Raw genomic sequence first — 20,885 nt, forward strand, 5'->3', positions numbered from 1 at the left:
TAAGTAAGTTGATCATAAGGCAACATAGATAAGAACGTTGGTTCAAAATGGGAAACATAAAAACAATTCGTAACGATGATCAGAGTAAAAGGAGGAATAAAATACAGAGCTAGATAACAGATCACCTTAGTGGTGACGAGGTCATGGGTTCTACTCCAGTCTGGTCATTACACACACAAACACACACACACACACACACACACACACACACACACACACACACACACACACACACACACACACACACACACACACACACACACACACACACACACACACAAAAATGCAACCCCTTTTTTGGTGGTGTGAAATCCTGGGATTGTGGCGGGGCTTCAGAGTTATTAGAACACCAGCAACACACTGCAGGTCTGCCAGAAGAATCACAGCGAGTGAGAGACACACACGTACACAAACACAATAATACACACGCCATGGCAGTGCTGTCAATGAGTCAGTGTATGAGTCACACTCTGGCTATGCTGCCTCTCGATTTTATAACAGCCGCCAGCATGGCACTGTTTTTAATATTCCACACATTGTCGGTTTCTTGTGCGTGCACACACACACACACACACACACACACACACACACACACACACGGATGTATAGATATATGCATGCACTGGGTATGAACCTCCACACGTGCACACTCACAATGTCTTATGGCCAAAAATACGCCTGCACAAAAAGCTTGAGGAGCGATATTCACATGTACACTAAGAAAACACTCTTTCTTGCATTTTGTCTTTCATTCAAACACACACATACACACACACATACACACACACACACACACACACACACACACACACACACACACACACACATACACACACAGCGAGGCACAGGCATACTTGCCATTGGGGATGACTGCTGATGAGGAGGAGGAGGAGGGATTCCTCACCTCTTGAGGAGTTCTCCTTCAATGATACTGACTCCATTAAGATCAGAATGGCCAATTCATCCTCAGTGGGACGTGTTTATGAAGGGGAACACAATTAAATGTGTGTTCAATACATGCATTCACGCCTCTGTTGAAAGCTGCACTGTGACAAACTGGCAAAGCAGACATAAACCCTTTGTGATATGACAGACGCCAGATTGGTTAGACAGACCAATATGCAGAATATATGAGCAGAATCAATCCAGACTCATATCAGACAAGAATCATTCAGCCATTGGTTCATAAACCACAAACACATTACAATCCGGATGTTTTTATCTGTCAATTCAAACCAGAGTTTCTGGCTTTCAGAATGTAATCAGTTTGCTTCTCTAGATACTACAGGTATTTGAGAAACACACACACACACACACACACACACACACACACACACACACACACACACACACACACACACACACACACACACACACACACACACACACACACACACACACAGCAGCTATTCAGGCTGAAAAGAACACAATGTTTCCAGATCACTTTTAATAATCAGAAACATCGCCCCCTCGTGGTGACCTAGGGGAAATGAACCGGTTTAATTACATTAAGTGGACACATTTCTGAGTCACAGAACGCATTTATTTTACTATAATGGTGATTCAAGGTGTAAATGTGTGCATTTATTGGTGCTTGTGGAAGGAACTGACACAAAGACACTATCAGTTTTATTTGATGTTGAAGGATGATGAAACCTGCTGCACCTGAACAAACTTCTGGCAAAGAAAGATCCGTGACATCAGGCTACAGGGAAAACTACTCCATATCAAAACAGCTGTATGAGTGTGTGTAGAGGTTGATATGTGTTGTATGTGATGGAAGTGGCAATGCACCGAGGGGCAATGAGTCAGAGTCAATGTTAACGGCCTGAGGTCGTGACTGACCTCTTTCAACTGTCGCTCTCCCCCCTCCATCCACCTCCCTTTCTTTCCTTCCACATCTGGATATTTGTTTGGGCATCCTCGTTTGCTTTTTAGTCTTTTTTTTTTTTAACAGTCAATGACTCATAACTAAACCTTTCCATGTTTTTGTGGTTTTGACTCTTGTATTGGTCTCCTTTACCACTCGCTTCACAATTGTTTTTATTCCTTTCAGATCTCTTCTCTCACTGGTCGCCATCCATTTTTCTATTTACCGATCAGGGAGTGGAGCCTTAAGGTTTATCTACAATTGGAAAAAGTTTGTGACTCACTCGCATAAACACACACTTTATAGATGATGACTCATTGCAACACAGGCCATTCACATCCACAGCACACCAATGTCACACTGGTGAGTGTTAGTGTTTGCATACACATTAACCTTTATATGCATTAAGGTGTTGTTGGGCGGAGAGATGATGACACACCACCTGCACGGCTTTTATCTAACAGTCACTGAGATAATCAGTGTTTCTCGAAGGGAGGTCTGGTAGCTCTTGTGTAATAAAATGGGAAAATCTTGCAGCTGCTTGCACAAATGAGTCTCTGGATTCATTTTGTGCCTCGTGTAAGGGTAACTAACTAGTAATATCTGTAGAGTCCAGGGGTATTCATCTTGACACGGGCAGCTGTAGAATGATAAATGCATCCAGTGACTCACGCAAGAGAGACATAGGAGCCATCAGCTCACACAGCGTCAGCCGCCTCCGCTGCGACAGACATTGCATACATACAGCGTGTACCCAGAGAGACTCGCACAATGTGCTGCACAGCGGCCTCACAGGTACAACTTTTGTCTGTGGAAGCAATGAGTCACTTTCATCTGCAGCCTGTCATGAATCCACGACCACTTAGACTAATTCATGCTGAGCAATTTCTAAAATAATCTCTATGCAAATTGACAGAGGATACACCACAAGCTTATTATAGAACAGCACTTCACTGGGAAAATGGAAAATATTAAAAAATGACTATATAATGAATATATAGTTTGCACTTTGGCATCGTGTGTTTCCCCTCGGGGATCAATAGCCTACTATCTTATATAAAGTGTAGCAAAGAGACTAAGAGGCTGGCATTGTTAGCATTGATGGAAGTTAATAACAACCACATACACATTCACTGTCAGACTGCTCAGTCCACCTGTGACATGATTTTGTGATTACAGATTTTCTTTCAGAAGACTAAAACATATTAAAATACATTGAATTTCCATCGAGATCAATAAAGTATATATCTATCTATCTATCTATCTATCTATCTATCTATCTATCTATCTATCTATCTATCTATCTATCTATCTATCTATCTATCTATCTATCTATCTATCATCTATCTGTTTCTAAAACCTTTTAATATTCCTGTATTCCGTTGAGGAAAAACAAAAACAAAAGAAAGCAGGATTTATTCTGCGTCCTCTTCGTCTTCCTCCTCGTCTTCTTCGGAGTCATCGTCACTGTCGTCATCGTCATCATCATCATTGTCATTCTCATCATTGTTTTTCTCATCTTCTTCTACCTCACGTCTTGCCTGCTGGTGGTAGGCCCCATATTGCTGTGAAGACAAATAAACAGATAAACTTTCCAGAATTGAGTGAATATTTATTTCCAAAGAGTACAGATGATATATAGAATCCACGAATCTTTCCAGGCCTAAATTTCCCAGCATAAAATCAAAGGGAATAAGAATTCTCTGTAGAAATAACCAGGTGGCAATTAAAGAAAAAGGTCTGAAATGCAGATTTTTCAGGCATATTTGAATTTCCCTTGACACCGGCTTTCGCACTCACTTGATGCAACCTGCATGAGATGCCAACTTCCAACTATGATGTCATCGCTACACTTTGTGTTTCTAAAAATGACGCGGAAAACATCGTGGTTATCGATGTTTTGAAAAGAATCTGAGTTGTTAAGAGTTTCTGAACTGAGGATAGTGTGACATGTGTTGGATCCTCACAGTATTTTTGACCAGAGGTTGCATCATATCACTCTTGTCAAAGCACGCTGTTTGCTCAAAACTATTTTCTGAGATAATTGGCAAAGCACTCGGGGGACAACGCCACAAGACACTGCATGTAGATTTCTTCATGTGCATGCAACAGCATTCAGTGACGCGAGGCCAGTGGTTTACAGGGCCGAGTCGGATGCCGGAACACCGCTCTGCATTTCGGACACGGGTTGACAATGGGTCTTCCTCTTGTATGTGTCTCAGTAGATCCTACATGTATGCCCAAACACCATCATTCTAACTTGAAGGATGGGGGAGGGGGGGCAGTGTTTGGGATGACGTAAGAGCATTCACCTGAGTGGCTGAGAGGCAAATATACTGGCAAATGCCATGCATATACTGTAGTTATGGAAGGGTTCATTTATGTTTTTGCACAAAATATGTAAATTAATTGACCTGAGTCTGTTTAGGTCAATTTGTTTGGTTATTTTTCATCCTGGCGATAGGTCAAAAGTCACTTTTCTAGCAGCATCGCTGACCCAAAGTGTGTGCATCATTTAAAAACAATGTAGTAACACTGTTCATGCAATGATCTAACAGAAACGTCATTAGTCAGGGTCATGTGTTCAGGAGATTCTAGGTTTTTTTTAGCTTCTTGTCTTACCTGTAAAGTCCCAGATGTACTCATGAATGACCCGGTCTGATCGAGGGAGGTTTTGGTATTTGCTCGTATATCCAAGTGTGACGGGTAGTCAGGTGGGTAGTCAGGTGGGTAGTCAGGTGGGTGCAGCAAACTCCTGAACACCTGTCAAAGACAGTGAGCGCTAGATTTTATTTCTCGCCAACTAATAGCAATGTGAGGAATATATCTTTAAAATCAATTTAAAGAACGCTAATAAAGTGGCCAAAGTTTGAAGAGAAACATTGTTAACAAAGCTCAACATGCTTGTTAACAATGGAATAGCAAATAAACAACAACTGAGCTGCTTCGTTACCAAAGAAAGGTTGGGAAATCGTTCAGTGCCATTAATATGCCTCTGATTATACAGAGAAGTGTGTGAAAAATAAATTGAGCAAGAGCTCAATCAGGACTATCTTCATGCCTGTCTTTGTGTTTGTTTGATGACTCAATCTCTCGTTCTTTGTTGTACGAGTCACCAAAGAACGGCCTCGTCTTGTTGAGTTTCCCTTCAGCGTGAATGAAAGGGAGGTGATTCAGAGCAAAACACACAGATGATACGGCGAGGGGTGGGGTCAAAGAGCAGAAAGGGGATTTGCAGGAAGAGCCTCTTTCTCTTGAATCATTGATCGTTTGTTTTCTCACTGCAGACTTTCTTTTAATATAACTCGAATAATTCTAAAACCAAACCACGACTCAGAATCCTGCAAAGTTCACTTCAAGTCACCACCAAAGTTACCACATGATTTAAAGGGTGTGGAATATGAGCAAAGAGTCGATGAGTAATAGATACACAACAGTATGACTGTTTGGAATAGATACACATCTGTTGGGTTAACCAGGGGCACAGCAGAGTTTACACAAGTCCATCAGCTTAACTCATGTATAAACTTAAATACACATTGAGGAGTTTTCATATATATGCTGTATGTTTTCATATAATTCATATATGCTAAAAAAAAACCCTCAGTGATGTTAGGGTCATTATTGTGGCGGCACAGAGCATCAGTCTACCTCCATGTCCTCCTCCTCATCCACCGACTGAATGCTCTGGAAAGCCAAAGTATACAACTCCAGGGCTTTCGCATGGAATGACATTTCCACCTTCACAAAGTCGCCAAAGATTTTCTGCAGATACAAGTAGAAAGATATTTCAAAATAAAAATTTATTAAGAATGGCTGCCAGGTAAAAGGTGGAAAAGGAGAAGGGACAATAACAGATCATTTTAAATCAACCAAATATGTAGGTGTCCAAAAAAAAAAAAAAAAGACCCTATAACAGACACTGACTGACAAATTTAGAACCGTAGTTCTTCATTTCAGAGACAGATCAAAAGCTCAGAGCAGCAAACCTTGATGTCCCGGATTTTCTGCCTCCCAAAATCGTCTATGGTCTCCTCGAACTGCTTGGTGGTTCGCGTGGCGTCTATGGTGGCTCTCTGGAGCTCACTTTCAGCCTGATGAGTGTACAAATAAATCCATTACAATCTATAAATGACCAGATTGTTCAGCACTTCAAACTGTTTAAGACCTGAACTTTACACAGAGAGGGGAAACAACTGGAAAATGGTAAAACAATCTACCACGATTTACTTCTTTTTGAAACAAGTCCTGAATGATGATGTGTAGAACTGGGATGACACTGACTAAATACTACAACACTCCAATGACGGGTTTCACAACTGATAGAGTGAATGAAATGAAGTTCATCGCTGCCACTGATGTTTGGGAACTGAGCATCCAATCAACTTTGTTCAGGGGAATCCATTTTTATTCCAAAGTAATTCTGATGTTTCATGTTTGAGGGCGTACACGGGACCCACCTGTGACTGAAGGATTGGGGTGAAGGAAACATCAACAGTTAGTATATCTATTTATTCAACTCTTGCTCATTAAATCTAATCCAAACAATTTAATTAGATCAGAATTTGTCCTATTTCAATATTTATTCATATAAAAAAAACAAACGAACATATCTCTGGTCGTTCTCGTTTGTGAAGTATTTTTTAGAATTTGGGAAACTGAATAAGGATACAACGATCTGCCTGTCCGAGGGATGTTTCTGTCTGATCTTTTCGAGCCGAGCCATCTGTTGGGCCTCTCTGCTTCTGGCAATCTTAGTCGTCTTCAGATCCTCCTGCATGAATACACGATCACATGAGGACACAGTAGTTAATATGAGAATCAACAACAAAGGATAATTATTTAGGAACTGAACATTAGGAAGTAGAAAATGTTAATGAAAGCTTTTATTAAACATCCTATATCTCCTCAGAATTTAAAAAAAAATTCATGTAATTTCATTTTTGGTGATTAAATATTTGAGCTGTGATTAAATATCTGAGCTAAATTAAATTACAGTTTTAGTTGCACATGTTACAACTACTAATAAAAGTACCGCACACATTCATATGATTAATCATTTCGTATGAGAAAAAAAAGGTTTAACATGAAGGGGATGATTGGCAGATAAGCTAATGTGCCAGAAGATTATTAGTGCAACAATACCGCCCTCGTGTGGCCATCAGTTGCTATGACACAGTGGATTGATCAGTGTCCTTGTCTTTACCTCTCATGTTGTAGATTCTAACACAGTATATCTAAAGACTCAAAGTTAGAATTTCATCTTCAAGGCAGGCAGCAAAAAATTATATTGAAATTTTATTTATTTATTTTGATCACTGTACAGTATTAATGTGACAGTAGTTACAAGTGGAACGTAGCTGATGTTCAGTCCAGTGCTATTCAGTTGGCTCACACTGACAGTGAGGATGCCATCACAGGTATACTTACCCTTTTAATCCTCACTACATCTCCATAGCATTTTAATGGCTCTATGACTTTGGCTTCAAGTCTCTCCACCTGTAAGGAAAATTAATGTTAAAGTAAAGTTGTCACATACACAACCGTACACAGCTGTGTATACTGACATTGCATCTTTGTCTTTAACTAATGTTAGCATTAAAAACAGTGGGAAGATGCTTTATGGTGGGACCAACATCAAATTAGTTGTACCTCAGCTTGGCGGTAGTCTTGAACCATAGCCAGGTGGTCAGCAAACTGCTTCATACCCCTCTTTAGGTTTGGCGTTTCTGTGTCGGCATACGCGCCAATTTCTCGAATGAGAATATCTGCCTTGTCCCGCAACCTGGCTGTTTTCCGGGTATAGGCCGCAAATACATGGCACATCTCCCCAAAATGTTTCTCCACATTGGTGAGGTTTTCCTTGATCTGTCTTGCTTGGATGTCCCTAAAAAGAGAGAAGTTTCAGAGAATCTATTTTATTCACGTCATAGAGTTTTGTCTGATGGCTGTTCTATTGATGGTCTCATAATGACTGAAGATTCAGACCTGAAGCAAAAAACGAATATGAGCAATTTATTGAAGACATTTCTTATTTAATGGTATATGTGTGCTACATTTATTCCAAGTTTATTCCTTAATGGTAGATCAGGGGTCATCTAACTGCACTCACTTCATCACAACTGCTCTGCCTCTTCTTCTTTATCCTGAAAAGCGATAAAGATTAGAAGTTGACAATTTTATGCTGTTCCCTAACTGTATCAGTTCAGTCCAGGTTCCTTTATTTGTCATATTAGCAATAATTCAGGGGTGATTTTTGTTATTCTGACTTGTTGCTGTGCTGCCTTCAGGTTCTAGCTTCTCCTGGATGTCTTCCAGAAGAAGGGCAGATAATATAAGATGTTTTGGAAAGTGAAAGCAGAGACAGACAGGCTGCACGTGTCAGAAGGAGATACAGGTAGTCTGACTCTGATGTACATGTGTAATTTACACAGATAGATCCTGCTATTAGTTTTGAGGTTTTTCTTATTTTTTATTTTTTACCAGATCGTGTTATTTGTCGATTAAGGGAGTAATTTCCTGCAATATTCTTAGCTTCCAATATGGATGCATGATGATATATTGCCCTCCACTGGAATAAATAAATTACACAACTTTGACATAAGTGTGATCTTGAGGATATCAGGCAATGATTTGTATTTGTGCATAAAAAAGTGCATGTGCTTGAAAATGCCGAACACATATATTTGCAAGTTAAAGTGAAATAAAATTATGTCAAACCTTAAATCAGATAAGTGAATAAATACGTTCAAGTTAAAGTGGGACTTACAAGTTTGTGCTGATGCATCTATGTATATAACATCCCATTTGGCTTTGATGTGTTTGTTGAAAACACCTGTAGCTTTGTTCTTTTCATAAAGAAAATGTCATACACAAAACCTTTCCATGTTTTTGTGGTTTTGACTCTTGTATTGGTCTCCTTTACCACTCGCTTCACAATTGTTTTTATTCCTTTCAGATCTCTTCTCTCGCTGGTCGCCATCCGTTTTTCTATTTACCGATCAGGGAGTGGAGCCTTAAGGTTTATCTACAATTGGAAAAAGTTTGTGACTCACTCGCATAAACACACTTTATAGATGATACAGGCCATTCACATCCACAGCACACCAATGTCACACTGGTGAGTGTTAGTGTTTGCATACACATTAACCTTTATATGCATTAAGTGTTGTTGGGCGGAGACATGATGACACACTACCTGCACGGCTTTTATCTAAGTCACTGAGATAATCAGTGTTTCTCGAAGGGAGGTCTGGTAGCTCTTGTGTAATAAAATGGGAAAATCTTGCAGCTGCTTGCACAAATGAGTCTCTGGATTCATTTTGTGCCGCATGTAAGGGTAACTAACTAGTAATATCTGTAGAGTCCAGGGGTATTCATCTTGACACGGGCAGCTGTAGAATGATAAATGCATCCAGTGACTCACGCAAGAGAGACATAGGAGCCATCAGCTCACACAGCGTCAGCCGCCTCCGTTGCGACAGACATTGCATACATACAGCGTGTACCCAGAGAGACTCGCACAATGTGCTGCACAGCGGCCTCACAGGTACAACTTTTGTCTGTGGAAGCAATGAGTCACTTTCATCTGCAGCCTGTCATGAATCCACGACCACTTAGACTGATTCATGCTGAGCAATTTCTAAAATAATCTCTATGCAAATTGACAGAGGATACACCACAAGCTTATTATAGAACAGCACTTCACTGGGAAAATGGAAAATATGAAAAAGGATTAATTTTTATTTATAAAAAATGAATGACAATAAAATTGGCTAAAAATACAAGTGAATATATGGTGTGCATTTTGGCATTGTGTTTCCCCATGAGAATCAATAACGTACGATCTTAATTTATAGTATATAAAGTGTAGCTATGAGGCTGACATTGTTAGAACTAATGGAAGTTAACAACAACTACACACACCTTCACTCTAATACTGCACAGTCCACCTGTGTGACATGATTTTGTTAGTTGCAGATTTTTGTTTTTTTTTATTTAAAATTGATATCTACAACTTTTTGATATTATTGTATTCCATTCAGAAAACTACGGAGAACGGGATTTATTCTGTGTCCTCTTCCTCCTCCTCCTCTTCTTCAGATTCATCCTCATTCTCATCATCATCATCATCATCATCTTCTTCGTCCTTTGCCGCCTGTCGGCGGTAGGCCCTGTGTTGCTGTGAAGACAAATGAACAGATACTATTTCTCAGTGGTGAAAATTGTCACAAACTGTCACAGATTTCTTGGACAACCTGGTTATTTTTCATGTAGAATGTATGAGGACCCAGGGAGTATTCCTGGTAATAGGTCAAAAGCCATTTGTCTAGCAGCATCACTGACCCAAAGTGTGTGCAAAATTTAAAAACCAAAACAAATTGTTGAAGGAAAGGGTGATCTCAAGCTGTGACACGACACATTTAGTACGATCCATCTGCAAGAAATCTGGACTGCTTATATGAGAAAGTGAATTTGAACACACTCACTTCTTTTTCAAGTGACAAGTCAGTGTAGTCCCATTGATTATGCAATGCTCTAACAGAAATATCATCACGATCTGTTCAGGAAATTTTAGTTTGCTTTTAGCTCCTCGTCTTACCTGTAAAGTCCCAGATGTACTCATGAATGACCCGGTCTGATCGAGGGAGGTTTTGGAATTCGCTCGTACTATATCCAAGCGTGACTGGTAGTCAGGTGGATGCAGCAAACTCCTGAACATCTGCCAAAGACAGTGGGCGCTAGATTTCTATTTTCCCCCTCAAGTAGTAGTGATGTCATAGAATATAAGATTAAAACGAATTTAAATAAATCTTATAAAGTTGCCAGAGTTTGTAGAGATGGTGAAAACATTGTTAACAAAGCTCAACATGCAGTTAAAAGATATCATTTCACAAAACACACAGATGACACGACGAGGGATGGAGCCAAAGAGCAGAAGGGGATTTGTAGGAAGAGCCTTTTTCCCTTGAATCATTGATCGTTTGTTTTCTCACTGCAGACTTTCTTTTAATATAACTCGAATAATTCTAAAACCAAACCACGACTCAGAATCCTGCAAAGTTCACTTCAAGTCACCACCAAAGTTACCACATGATTTAAAGGGTGTGGAATATGAGCAAAGAGTCGATGAGTAATAGATACACAACAGTATGACTGTTTGGAATAGATACACATCTGTTGGGTTAACCAGGGGCACAGAAGAGTTTACACAAGTCCATCAGCTTAATCCGTGTATAAACTTAAATACACATCGAGGAGTTTTCAATTCGCATATCCTAAAAAAACCCTCAGTGATGTCAGGGTCATTATTGTGTCGTCACAGAGCATCAGTGTACCTCCATGTCCTCCTCCTCATCCACCGACTGAATGCTCTGGAAAGCCAGAGTATACAACTCCAGGGCTTTCGCATGGAATGACATTTCCACCTTCACAAAGTCGCCAAAGATGTTCTGCAAATAGAATGAGATATTTCAAAATAAAAAATTTTCAGAAATGGCTGCCAGGTAAAACGCATGAAAAGGTACAAAACAAGACAATTTTCAATCAACTATATACGTAGGTGTAAAAAAACACCCCCTACAACAGACACTCTGAATGATAAATTTAGAACCGTAGTTCTTCATTTCAGAGACGGATCAAAAGCTCAGAGCAGCAAACCTTGATGTCCCGGATTTTCTGCCTCTCAAAATCGTCTATGGTCTCCTCCAGCTGCTTGGTGGTTCGCGTGGCGTCTATGGTGGCTCTCTGGAGCTCACTTTCAGCCTGACGAGTGTACAAATAAATCCATCACAATCTATAAATGACCAGATTGTTCAGCACTTCAAACTGTTTAAGACCTGAACTTTACAGAGAGGGGAAACAACTGGAAAATGGTAAAATAATCTGCCATGATTTATTTCTTTTTGAAAAAAATCCTGAATGATGATGTGCAGAACTGGGATGACACTGACTAAATACTACAACACTCCAATGACGGGTTTCACAACTGAAAAAGTGTGAAGGAAATGAAGTCCATTATTGCCACTGATGTTTACGTGGGACCCACCTGTGACTGAAGGATTGGGGTTAAGGAAACACTGTTAATTCAATTTGTACTCATAAATCCTGATTCAAACAATTCAATTACATCAAATTTTATTTTTCCATTTCAACATTTATTCATATCAAAAAACAAACATGGTAACTGAGGTCTCATCTGCATAAAAATGAACAAATCTGGTTGTTGTGAAGTGGTTTTGGAATTTGGGAAACAGATAAAGGATACAATGATCTGCCTGTCTGAAGGATTTCTCCGTCTGGTCCTTTCGAGCTGAGCCATCTGTTTGGCCTCTCTGTCTCTGGCACTCTGCGTCGTCTTCAGATCCTCCTGTATGGATATACATACATGAGGAAACAGTAATTATTATGACAACGCTTATATTAAACATCCTATACTTTTCAGAATTTCTAAAAATAATCATGTAGGGAAATTCATTTTTGGTAATTAAATATTTAAGCTACATTCAATTACACTTTGGCTCAAAACGTTATAACTGTGAATGATAGTAATACCCACGTTCATATGAATGTAATGATTTTGTATGATGGAAAACCCCCCCCCCAAGGTTTAAACAGCTATATGTCAGTGGATTAACACAATACCGCCCCCATGTGGCCATTTATTGCTATGTCACTGAGTGAATTCCTGAGTGTCACTGTCTTCACCTCTCATGTCGTAGATTCTATATCTAAAGATTCAAAGTCAGAATGTCATCTTAAAAAAAAGCTGCAAACCTGTGATAATAAATTTACACACTCATCCATTAAACAGCATCTGCTTTTTAAGTCGTAGGCAGCAAGTAAACACTGGAACACTGGATTTGAACATTATTTTTTCCACACTGACAGTGAGGATACCATCATGACTGTGGCTCACAGATAAACCTACCCTTTTACGCCTCACTACAGCTCCATAGCTTTTTAATGGCTCTATGACTTTGGCTTCAAGTCTTTCCACCTGTAAGGCAAATTAAAGTTACACAGCACATTATATACCGACATTGCATCTTTGTCTTTAACTATTGTAAGTATTAAAAACAGTGGGAAGACGCTGGACGGTGGACCAACACTAATCGTTGTACCTCAGCTTGGCGGTAGTCTTCAACCATAGCCAGGTGGTCAGCAAACTGCTTCATACCCCTCTTTAGGTTTGGCGTTTCTGTGTCTGCATACGTGCCAATTTCCCGAATGAGAACATCTGCCTTGTCCCGCAACCTGGCTGTTTTCCGGGCATAAGCCGCAAATATTTGGCACATCTCCCCAAAATGTTTCTCCACATTGGTGATGTTTTCCTGGATCTTCCTCGTCTGGCTGTCCCTGGAAAGACAGTGAAGTGACTGTTCTTAATCGCTTTAAATTATCTTCATTCAATAACTGGCACAAAAGCGAAAAGACATTAAAAAAAACAAAAACCCTGAAACATATGTGTCTTTTCTGGATGTTTTGTCTTTAGCATTATCTTGGACAACTACAGTCGTGTCTACAGCTATCGATGAACGGCTAGCTAGCTGGCTGTCATTGCTACTCTATGATCAGCTAACGTTCGCAAACTTTATATATCCGTTATTTCTCACCTCAGTCTCGCATCCGGCGTACGATTCATTTTTGCAGAAAGAAATCTTATATTCAGTTAATTTTATTTGAAACCTAATTGAATGATGCCTTGCTACAGTTCTTTTCGGATGTATCTTGGCTAGCACGCCAACCTGCCGTTTCCATGGAGGCTCCGTCACTTCCGTTCGAGAAATGCATCATGGGAGATTGAGCCATTTTTTTCCATTTCGGATGCTGTGATTTGGAAGGTGAAGCGATGTCATTTGGTTTTATCGTTACTTCCGTGAAAATTGGTTTTATGCAGCTTTATTTAAGGGTGGATGTTGGTTAAAGGAATAGATAATCACATTTTCAGTCAGATTAAGGTACGGATGTGAAAAATGAATTATTTTTTCCACATTCTATGACGTATTGAAAGTTGCACTGTGGCAAACTGGAAAAACAGTTATATATGTATATATAAGCCCCACAAAAACATGCATGTATTTGCATTCATACTTTTAATTCTAGGTGAAAATGCAATTTTTTGGTACTTATTGAAGCATCCGACATGAAGACACTAGCAGTTTGGTTTGATGCTCATGGAGGACACCAACACACAGCAGAACAGGCTTTAGCAAGGTAAGATCAGTGACAAGGATAATGGAAAAACAACTAAATATGAAAGCAGCAGTATGAGTGTGTAGAGGAGGATTTGATGGGAGAGGTGGAACATCGAGGGACAATGAGTCAGAATGATAATTGTCCTCTTTCATTTCCTTTTCCACATCTGGATCTTTGTTTGCTTTTTAGTCTATTTATTCAATCAATGACTCATAACTAAACCTTTCCATGTGTTTGTGGTTTTGACTGTTGTATTGGTCTCCTTTACCACTTGCCTCACAATTGTTTTTATTCCTTTCAAATCTCTTCTATCACTGGTCACCATCCATTTTTCTATTTACCGATCAGGCCTTAAGGTTGATCTGCAATTGGAAAAAGTTTGTGACTCACTCGCATAAACACACACTTATAGACGATGACTCATTGCAACTCAGGCCATCCATATCCACAGCACAGCAAAGTCAAACGGGTTTAGTGATTGAGTGATGGTTTCTCTGTTGATACACTCGTACCCTTGAATATCATAGTCCCAGCATTCATAGCGGTTTCTTTTGACATCCTCTGACTTTAAACCTCTCACAAACCAGTCAGGAAGTGCATTGTATTTTGTGCACCAAAATCACTGTGAGTCAGCAGTTGCTTCAGTGGTACTATATATATACAAGTGACTCACCATTTTGCTGATTCTTTCGGAAATGGAATCTTTTTTGCGCTTGTCATGCTCTCTGAAGGCCTATGAATTTGGACATATTACTTAACTGGAGGACGATCAGAGTACAGCAAGTCGTCATGGTGGCGTCACCATGACTACTTGTGTGTTTTGTGCCTTGGGCACAATGATGCATCATTCACAACTCTGCACCCATTTCTTCTTGTGTAAGCCCAAATACGGGTAAATATTGCAAAAAGTATTTTTTACAAGACAAAATAATTTTCTGACTTTGCTTGCTTTGTTTTTTTTATCCAACAGAGGTGCCTCCCTCTTTTATTTTGTAATTATTTACCTGCTTAACAATGTTGTGACAAATGCATTGATTATTTAATTCAAATAATTGATATTTAATATCTAGAATGAAAGGATTTAATAGAAATTATTTGAGCTGTTGGGTTGACATTTAAAAGTTAAACTCTTTTCACACCATCAAGTAGTTATGAAATGTTATTTGATAATCTCCATGATTTATTTCATGGGTGGTGAGAGGTAATATCCCCTCTTCAAAAAGCAAATATTTGGCTTTTTATGATTTCTATAATTCCCCAAATAGATCAAGGTACATTGCCTCCATCGCAACAAAGAGGTCCACAAATAGTCATTTGCAACAACAGCTTGACTGTTTTTGAGCTGGTGCCAAGAGCAGACGTGATAACTGAAATGAATGGAGGACTCGTTGTAATTCCCTCCTCTGTGTTTGGGAATGCATGAATGTCACCAGCTGCCACGTCTGCCCCTCTGTGGAAATTGTCCAAAAACCTTAATTATCATGCTTAATCATCCATGGGATTGAAGCAAGGGAGATCCCACGGTAACAGATTGGTGATGTAAAACACAGCCATTGCATTTACTGTGTGCCTTGAATAGTAACAGGATCAGGTTGATGTATATTTCCTGGTTCATCTGATGCAGGTTTAGATTATTTTATATAGTGATGTAAAAAAAAAAAACCCCATTTGGACTTACTTCTGGGTTTTTATGAAACTAAAGGAAACAAATTTTTTTTTTCTTCTGTAATTTCTAGTTTGGTGTAGGCTTTGCAGGGAGGCTGGTGCCTATGGCGGCTGACTATGTACTGGAGGGAGGGGGGTGTTCCAACCTGAACAAATTACGAGTTCATTGCAGGACCAACACATACAAAGAAAACAACCAATTACATTCACTCTCACATTCACACTAACAGTCGATTTAGGTCACTACTTCAGCTCTAGGGTAAGTTTCTTTGGTGGTGAGAGGAAGATGGAGATCCTTGAGGAAGCCCTACAGACTCCACTTCCTGTAGTCCTCCTTGGCCTCCCTCAGGCAGAGTCTTACTGCTTGCTGAGCCTTCCTCATTTCCTGAACGCCTTCTTCTTCCTGTTCAAGACTACTTTGACCTCCAGGTTTTATTGTAAAGTTGGCACTTGACTGTCCTGACAGGGACCACTATGTCCATGCATTTAATCCATGAAGCACTGAGCATCCCTCTCAACATCCACCCCTTGTGAGCCCGCAATTACTCCCCAGTCCGCTGTCCGGGTCGTCGATTATTACAGTCGTGTAAATGAATGGAAGGACAATCAACCCGTGTAATTTACATAGGCCCCATTGGTAAAGAATGAACAGATATAAAACACACCAACACTCGCAGAGCAGAGGAAACCTGACAGGTTAAGATAGGATAGGATCCTGAGCAGGACCCTCAATGTTTCCCTCTGACCTTTAAGGGTGACGTCATGGTTATTTGTATTTACAACACTCACAGCCTTCAAAGCGGTTTTAGTTTCTGCCCTGTGATTGTATGACTCAACCACATGATGGCAATCTACTTCCACCTGTCTTCTCAACTAAAGCAATCTCAGATCCATATAATGGATCCATATATTGATTCCTGAGCTGAATCAGACCTTCTCGTCCCACCATCTTCATCTATTTCTTCAACGTCAACACGGTTACATTATTCAGATCTCTCTGGCAGTAACCCAGGGCTGGATTCAGAACCTCCTCAACATTAAAGCAAATTTAACAGATGTCTGTTAGCCAAGTGTCCTCCAGCATCTTTGTTTTGAAAGAATCCCGAGGCGTGTTGAGTTTCCCAGTTATTTATCTTGGCTGTGGGTAAATGTATTCAGGAGTGGCATCATCTTAAATGTGCATCGGAGTTAAAGAACAGATGGCATTGTCTCCGAATAAACAATTAGCAAGGAGAGGGTAGCAACCATCCACCAATGGCGGCCCTCCAAGCCTCGTTCGCGCCCTGTTGTTCAGTCTTTACTGTTTCAGCCTCTGCCTGATGTCGGCGGTTCTCCACGCCGTCATGGAGGTACGACCGTGTCTGGACCGCTGAACAGATTGCGAGTGACATATGTCAGGCATGCAGGGAATTACTGGGGAGGGAACCAAGAGTGTATATCATAGCATGCGTGGGTTTGTGGGTGTTTTGACTCCCTGTTCAGGTGTGAGTCCCGGTGTGAAGACCCCTGACTCTCGTCACACACATATGGCTTTCTGTGGGAGGTATGTGTGCGCTCGCATGTGTTCAGGAACACCGAGGATCATGAACAGTGTGACTTCTTGTTTTTCACTCGGTGAATAAAATGAAGCCAAGAGTCGGTATCCCGTCACGCTGATCTTGTCTAACTCTTCCCTCCTTCTTCTCATACGTTCCTCTGATTTGACAAAAAAGGTTACAGCACTGCCCTTTTGCACAAATTAACCTCGAAGCATCCAAAGAGAAATATATCCACCCACATTTCAGTGCAATATTTTTTATCTCATCTTTAAATTAAGAAATACTTTCTTTTAAAATACAACTTAATGCTCCTCTGGAGTCGTGTTCACCTTCTTGTTCATGACAATATTTTTCCATCTCTCTTTTTCTCCCTGCAGACAGCCATTATATTTTTCCTACTGTTTCAAGATGTGCAGGGATATTTCCCTCAAACTGCAGCAACCTTGAACAAAAGTCGTCCCTCTGCAGTTAAGCGGTCGCTTGGAGGGCGAACTGATGCAGACATGGTCCGGTGCTTTTATTGACCCAATCAGAAACCTCTCTGTCTCCAGCGACTTGAAACTCAGGTTAGGGTCTTTGTTGTCTGGGTTCATTAGCGTCTCTCTCTCTCTCTCTCTCTCTCTCTCTCTCTCTCTCTCTCTCTCTCTCTCTCTCTCTCTCTCTCTCTCTCTCTTTCTATCTTCTCTCTCTCTCCACTGCACCTCCTATTTCTAAATGCCTCACTCTCACTCTGCTGCTCTTTTCCCCTGAGGAGTTGGTGAAGGAAATGTCACCAGATCAAATTAGTGGAAGCCTGCAACACTGCCTGTCTTCGTCTGTCTGTCTATTCCACCGAGTGATAGCGTCACTCATAGAAGTTTCTTAGAGTTTGTTTGCGCACAAACTTTATTTTCCCAAGATATGATGCTGTAAAAGCTGTTTTTTTTTTTTTATGATTGAAGTTGATTTAAAGCATGTTAATTCTACTCTTTAAAAACACACATGCCTGTTTTCATCAACTGCACTAATTTATGGACTAGTTTGTGGAATAAATAATAATAGTTCTATTATTTTTATCATTTTATTTCATATTACATTATTATTGATAATATTACTACTACTACTAATAATGTACAAGGCACCGTTCATCCAAAACTATTTCGCAATGTAGAAAGAAAATACGCAAAAAATTAATTGAACAGTGCAGCCACAGAATAAAGTGGGTCCTTCGGTATATTAGCATAAAAATAATAATGGAAAAAATAAAATTAAGAGGAATAAAACGATGGTTAAATGTTCTTAAGTAATTAAAGAATACCTGTAAGTATAATTTTTGGTTTTGGCGATTTAAAATGTTATCTTAGGATTTTAATATATTCACCCAAGGTTAAAATATAACAAAATTGGTTCAAGGGAAGCAATGAAAATTAAGTAAAGTAAAAAAAAGAAAGAAATCCAAGGTAAGGAGAAAATACAGTGTATTAATTGAACGCTGAACATCTGTTTTGAGAAATCTGTTGAATGTTATTCACTGATAATATACATAAAAATTAGCCTCTTCTTTAACCTGTCAGTTAAAAATATTTGCATGATTGAGCTTGGGAAATCCCATCCAGGCAAATATCAGAGAGAGAGAGAGCGATCCTTCCTTATAGAGAGTAATGCTCCAAGATTACAGAAATTCTCTTTTTCTTTATGTCAAGAGATTAAACGAAATAATCTTTTTGGATGCTTTAATGCTACGTCAGAGGAAGAGCATCACCCCTTTGTCTTCGTCTCTTTTTCTTTTATCAGTCCAGTAAATCTGACAGGTTTGCATTCACCCTGCTCTACTATAAGAGACTCGGCATTAAATTAAACTTCAGAGGTTATCAAGTCAAAAATGAGAGTGTTCTCAATCTTCTCCTCTAACCCTTGTGAACAAGCCGTTCTCTTCTACATGTCAAATTATTCACGGATTCCTTTCATTACCTAATTGAACGAGGAAGGCCACCACTCTGCCTTGATCTTGCACCCAGCTTTTCTTTTAAAGCAGTATTCATCATTATATAAGTTATTCATAGCGTATTTCATATTCATAGCCTTCTTTACTTCACTGAGACATATCGGACTTGGTGATTTCTCTCTCGGCCCGGCATTATTTACCTTAATGCATTTTAGTGCAGCGAGATTGAGTGTTGCCAGAGGTCCATCTGTGCAAACAGATGACTTTAATGCATGTTAACCTTGGTGGCAGTAAAAGGCCTCACCATTACTCCTCTTAAACCATGCTGTGTCCATTGGGGGGAAACTGGAGCACTTCCAGAACTACTCACCCTCCGACCGCAGAAGAGCCCTAATTGAAAATGACTTCAGACTATTGAAGAAGAGGAGGAGGCTGGGTAGAGTGTGTATACTGTGTGGGTTATTTATTACAACTAAATGATAATGCCAAAATTTGTATTTTTGATGTAGATATATTAAACAATTTTGTATTAATGTATCTTCTATAACTCCAAAAATGACAGAAAACCAATAAAAAAAACAAAAAGGGTTCCACATTAAGAGCGAAAGAAATGCATTACAAGCCATTTCCACGGTGCTCCATCACAGGCAGACGAAAGTGACTACTGTCCTTCTGCCATCAATATGCAAATGGTAAAAATGGTCCTTGAGTGCGGGGAACCGTTCCCTCAAGTGCATTCATTAGCCTCTGTTAGCATAATTGATTCCCAGTCCTGCCATAAAACTGGTCACTCCCGGTGCCTCTCTCTCTCTGAGGGATCCTCTGGGGACCTCACAGGCTAACTTCCATCATAAATCTTTAAAGGACACCACTAGCCAATGTACTGTTCCCAAGCCTGGGAGACCTGTGAGCAACAGTAATACCATCACTGACATCTAAATCATCAATGTGACATATAAAAGAGCCTACAGGCTGACATATCCTACACTCCACCTCTCTATCTTCATTTCCTAACTCGGTGTCATAAACATGCGTGCGTCCTTTAATCAGCAACAGGTATCTCAATGCCGCGTACGGCTGGACGTGTGCCAGAAATCATTTAGGTAATTGTGTAATATTTTACCGCAGTGAAACTTTATTGTCATGATGCAATATGAAATATCATAATTTTTAAATTTACGACTCCATACATGAAGCCAGGATCCCAGAATGAGCTCTTATATTCTTCTTGTGGTACAAAACTAAAAAAAATAAAATAAAATTGTTTTCCTGAAGAAGAATTTGCTTCTCTACGTGATCAAAAATAGCAAATGTTTCGAAGCGATGAGTATTCTGTGAGGTGTGCCTCTGTCATAATTCACTTTGGTAATTAAATGAACATCAGGACTGTAGACTAGTTACTGCAGAAATCATGATAGCTATTAGCTTAAGTCGTATTTCTCTCTGCAGCATCACCATTCAGAGCAGGTGTGTGGATTATTAAGGCTGCTATTAGAGATGGAGAGAGAGAGAGAGAGAGGGAGAGAGAGAGGTCTGTGTGGTAAAAGGTTTTTTTTTTTCATTCTCTCCATCCGACCGTCTCTCCATCTGTCCAGCCATCCATCCCTCCTCTATACAGTCTAATTAAACTCATCAAGTTGTACAATGACGGTTCCTGATGCCTCAGAGAGGCAGAGACTGAGCGAGAGGG

At 39.8% G+C, this 20,885-nt stretch overlaps 2 protein-coding genes across 2 annotated transcripts; both read right to left on the reverse strand.

Moving 5' to 3' along the window:
- Positions 1-3,285: 3,285 nt before the first annotated feature.
- On the reverse strand, positions 3,286-8,735 carry LOC137607747 (CBY1-interacting BAR domain-containing protein 1-like). The gene is made up of 10 exons (XM_068333692.1): positions 8,640-8,735; positions 7,983-8,016; positions 7,523-7,757; positions 7,301-7,369; positions 6,543-6,644; positions 6,331-6,336; positions 5,860-5,964; positions 5,522-5,635; positions 4,493-4,633; positions 3,286-3,435 (listed from the first exon to the last, which is right to left on the reverse strand). Exons 2-10 carry the CDS (start codon positions 7,985-7,987, stop codon positions 3,286-3,288), a joined length of 927 nt encoding a protein of 308 aa, XP_068189793.1. The 5' UTR covers positions 7,988-8,016; positions 8,640-8,735.
- Positions 8,736-9,229: 494 nt separating this feature from the next.
- Positions 9,230-13,624, reverse strand: LOC137607488 (CBY1-interacting BAR domain-containing protein 1-like). Its single transcript, XM_068333310.1, has 9 exons — positions 13,486-13,624; positions 12,994-13,228; positions 12,801-12,869; positions 12,138-12,239; positions 11,919-11,924; positions 11,531-11,635; positions 11,209-11,322; positions 10,473-10,592; positions 9,230-10,052 (listed from the first exon to the last, which is right to left on the reverse strand). Exons 1-9 carry the CDS (start codon positions 13,512-13,514, stop codon positions 9,936-9,938), a joined length of 897 nt encoding a protein of 298 aa, XP_068189411.1. The 5' UTR covers positions 13,515-13,624; the 3' UTR covers positions 9,230-9,935.
- Between the last annotated feature and the right edge of the window lie 7,261 nt (positions 13,625-20,885).

Source organism: Antennarius striatus, chromosome 14 (assembly GCF_040054535.1).
Source record: "Antennarius striatus isolate MH-2024 chromosome 14, ASM4005453v1, whole genome shotgun sequence".
NCBI classification, from domain to species: Eukaryota; Metazoa; Chordata; class Actinopteri; order Lophiiformes; family Antennariidae; genus Antennarius; species Antennarius striatus.

Bases quoted from the DNA above. Each gene is read 5' to 3' on its own strand.
- LOC137607747 (XM_068333692.1), bottom strand. The intron at 7,370-7,522 runs GTACAACTAATT...TTTTCCTTACAG, and splicing joins AAGACTACCGCCAAGCTGAG to GTGGAGAGACTTGAAGCCAA. The intron at 5,636-5,859 runs GTTTGCTGCTCT...TTGTATCTGCAG, and splicing joins AGAAAATCCGGGACATCAAG to AAAATCTTTGGCGACTTTGT.
- LOC137607488 (XM_068333310.1), bottom strand. From the start codon at position 13,514: ATGAATCGTACGCCGGATGCGAGACTGAG. The intron at 13,229-13,485 runs GTGAGAAATAAC...CTGTCTTTCCAG, and splicing joins ACGCCGGATGCGAGACTGAG to GGACAGCCAGACGAGGAAGA. The intron at 12,240-12,800 runs GTAGGTTTATCT...ATATCCATACAG, and splicing joins CTGTAGTGAGGCGTAAAAGG to GAGGATCTGAAGACGACGCA.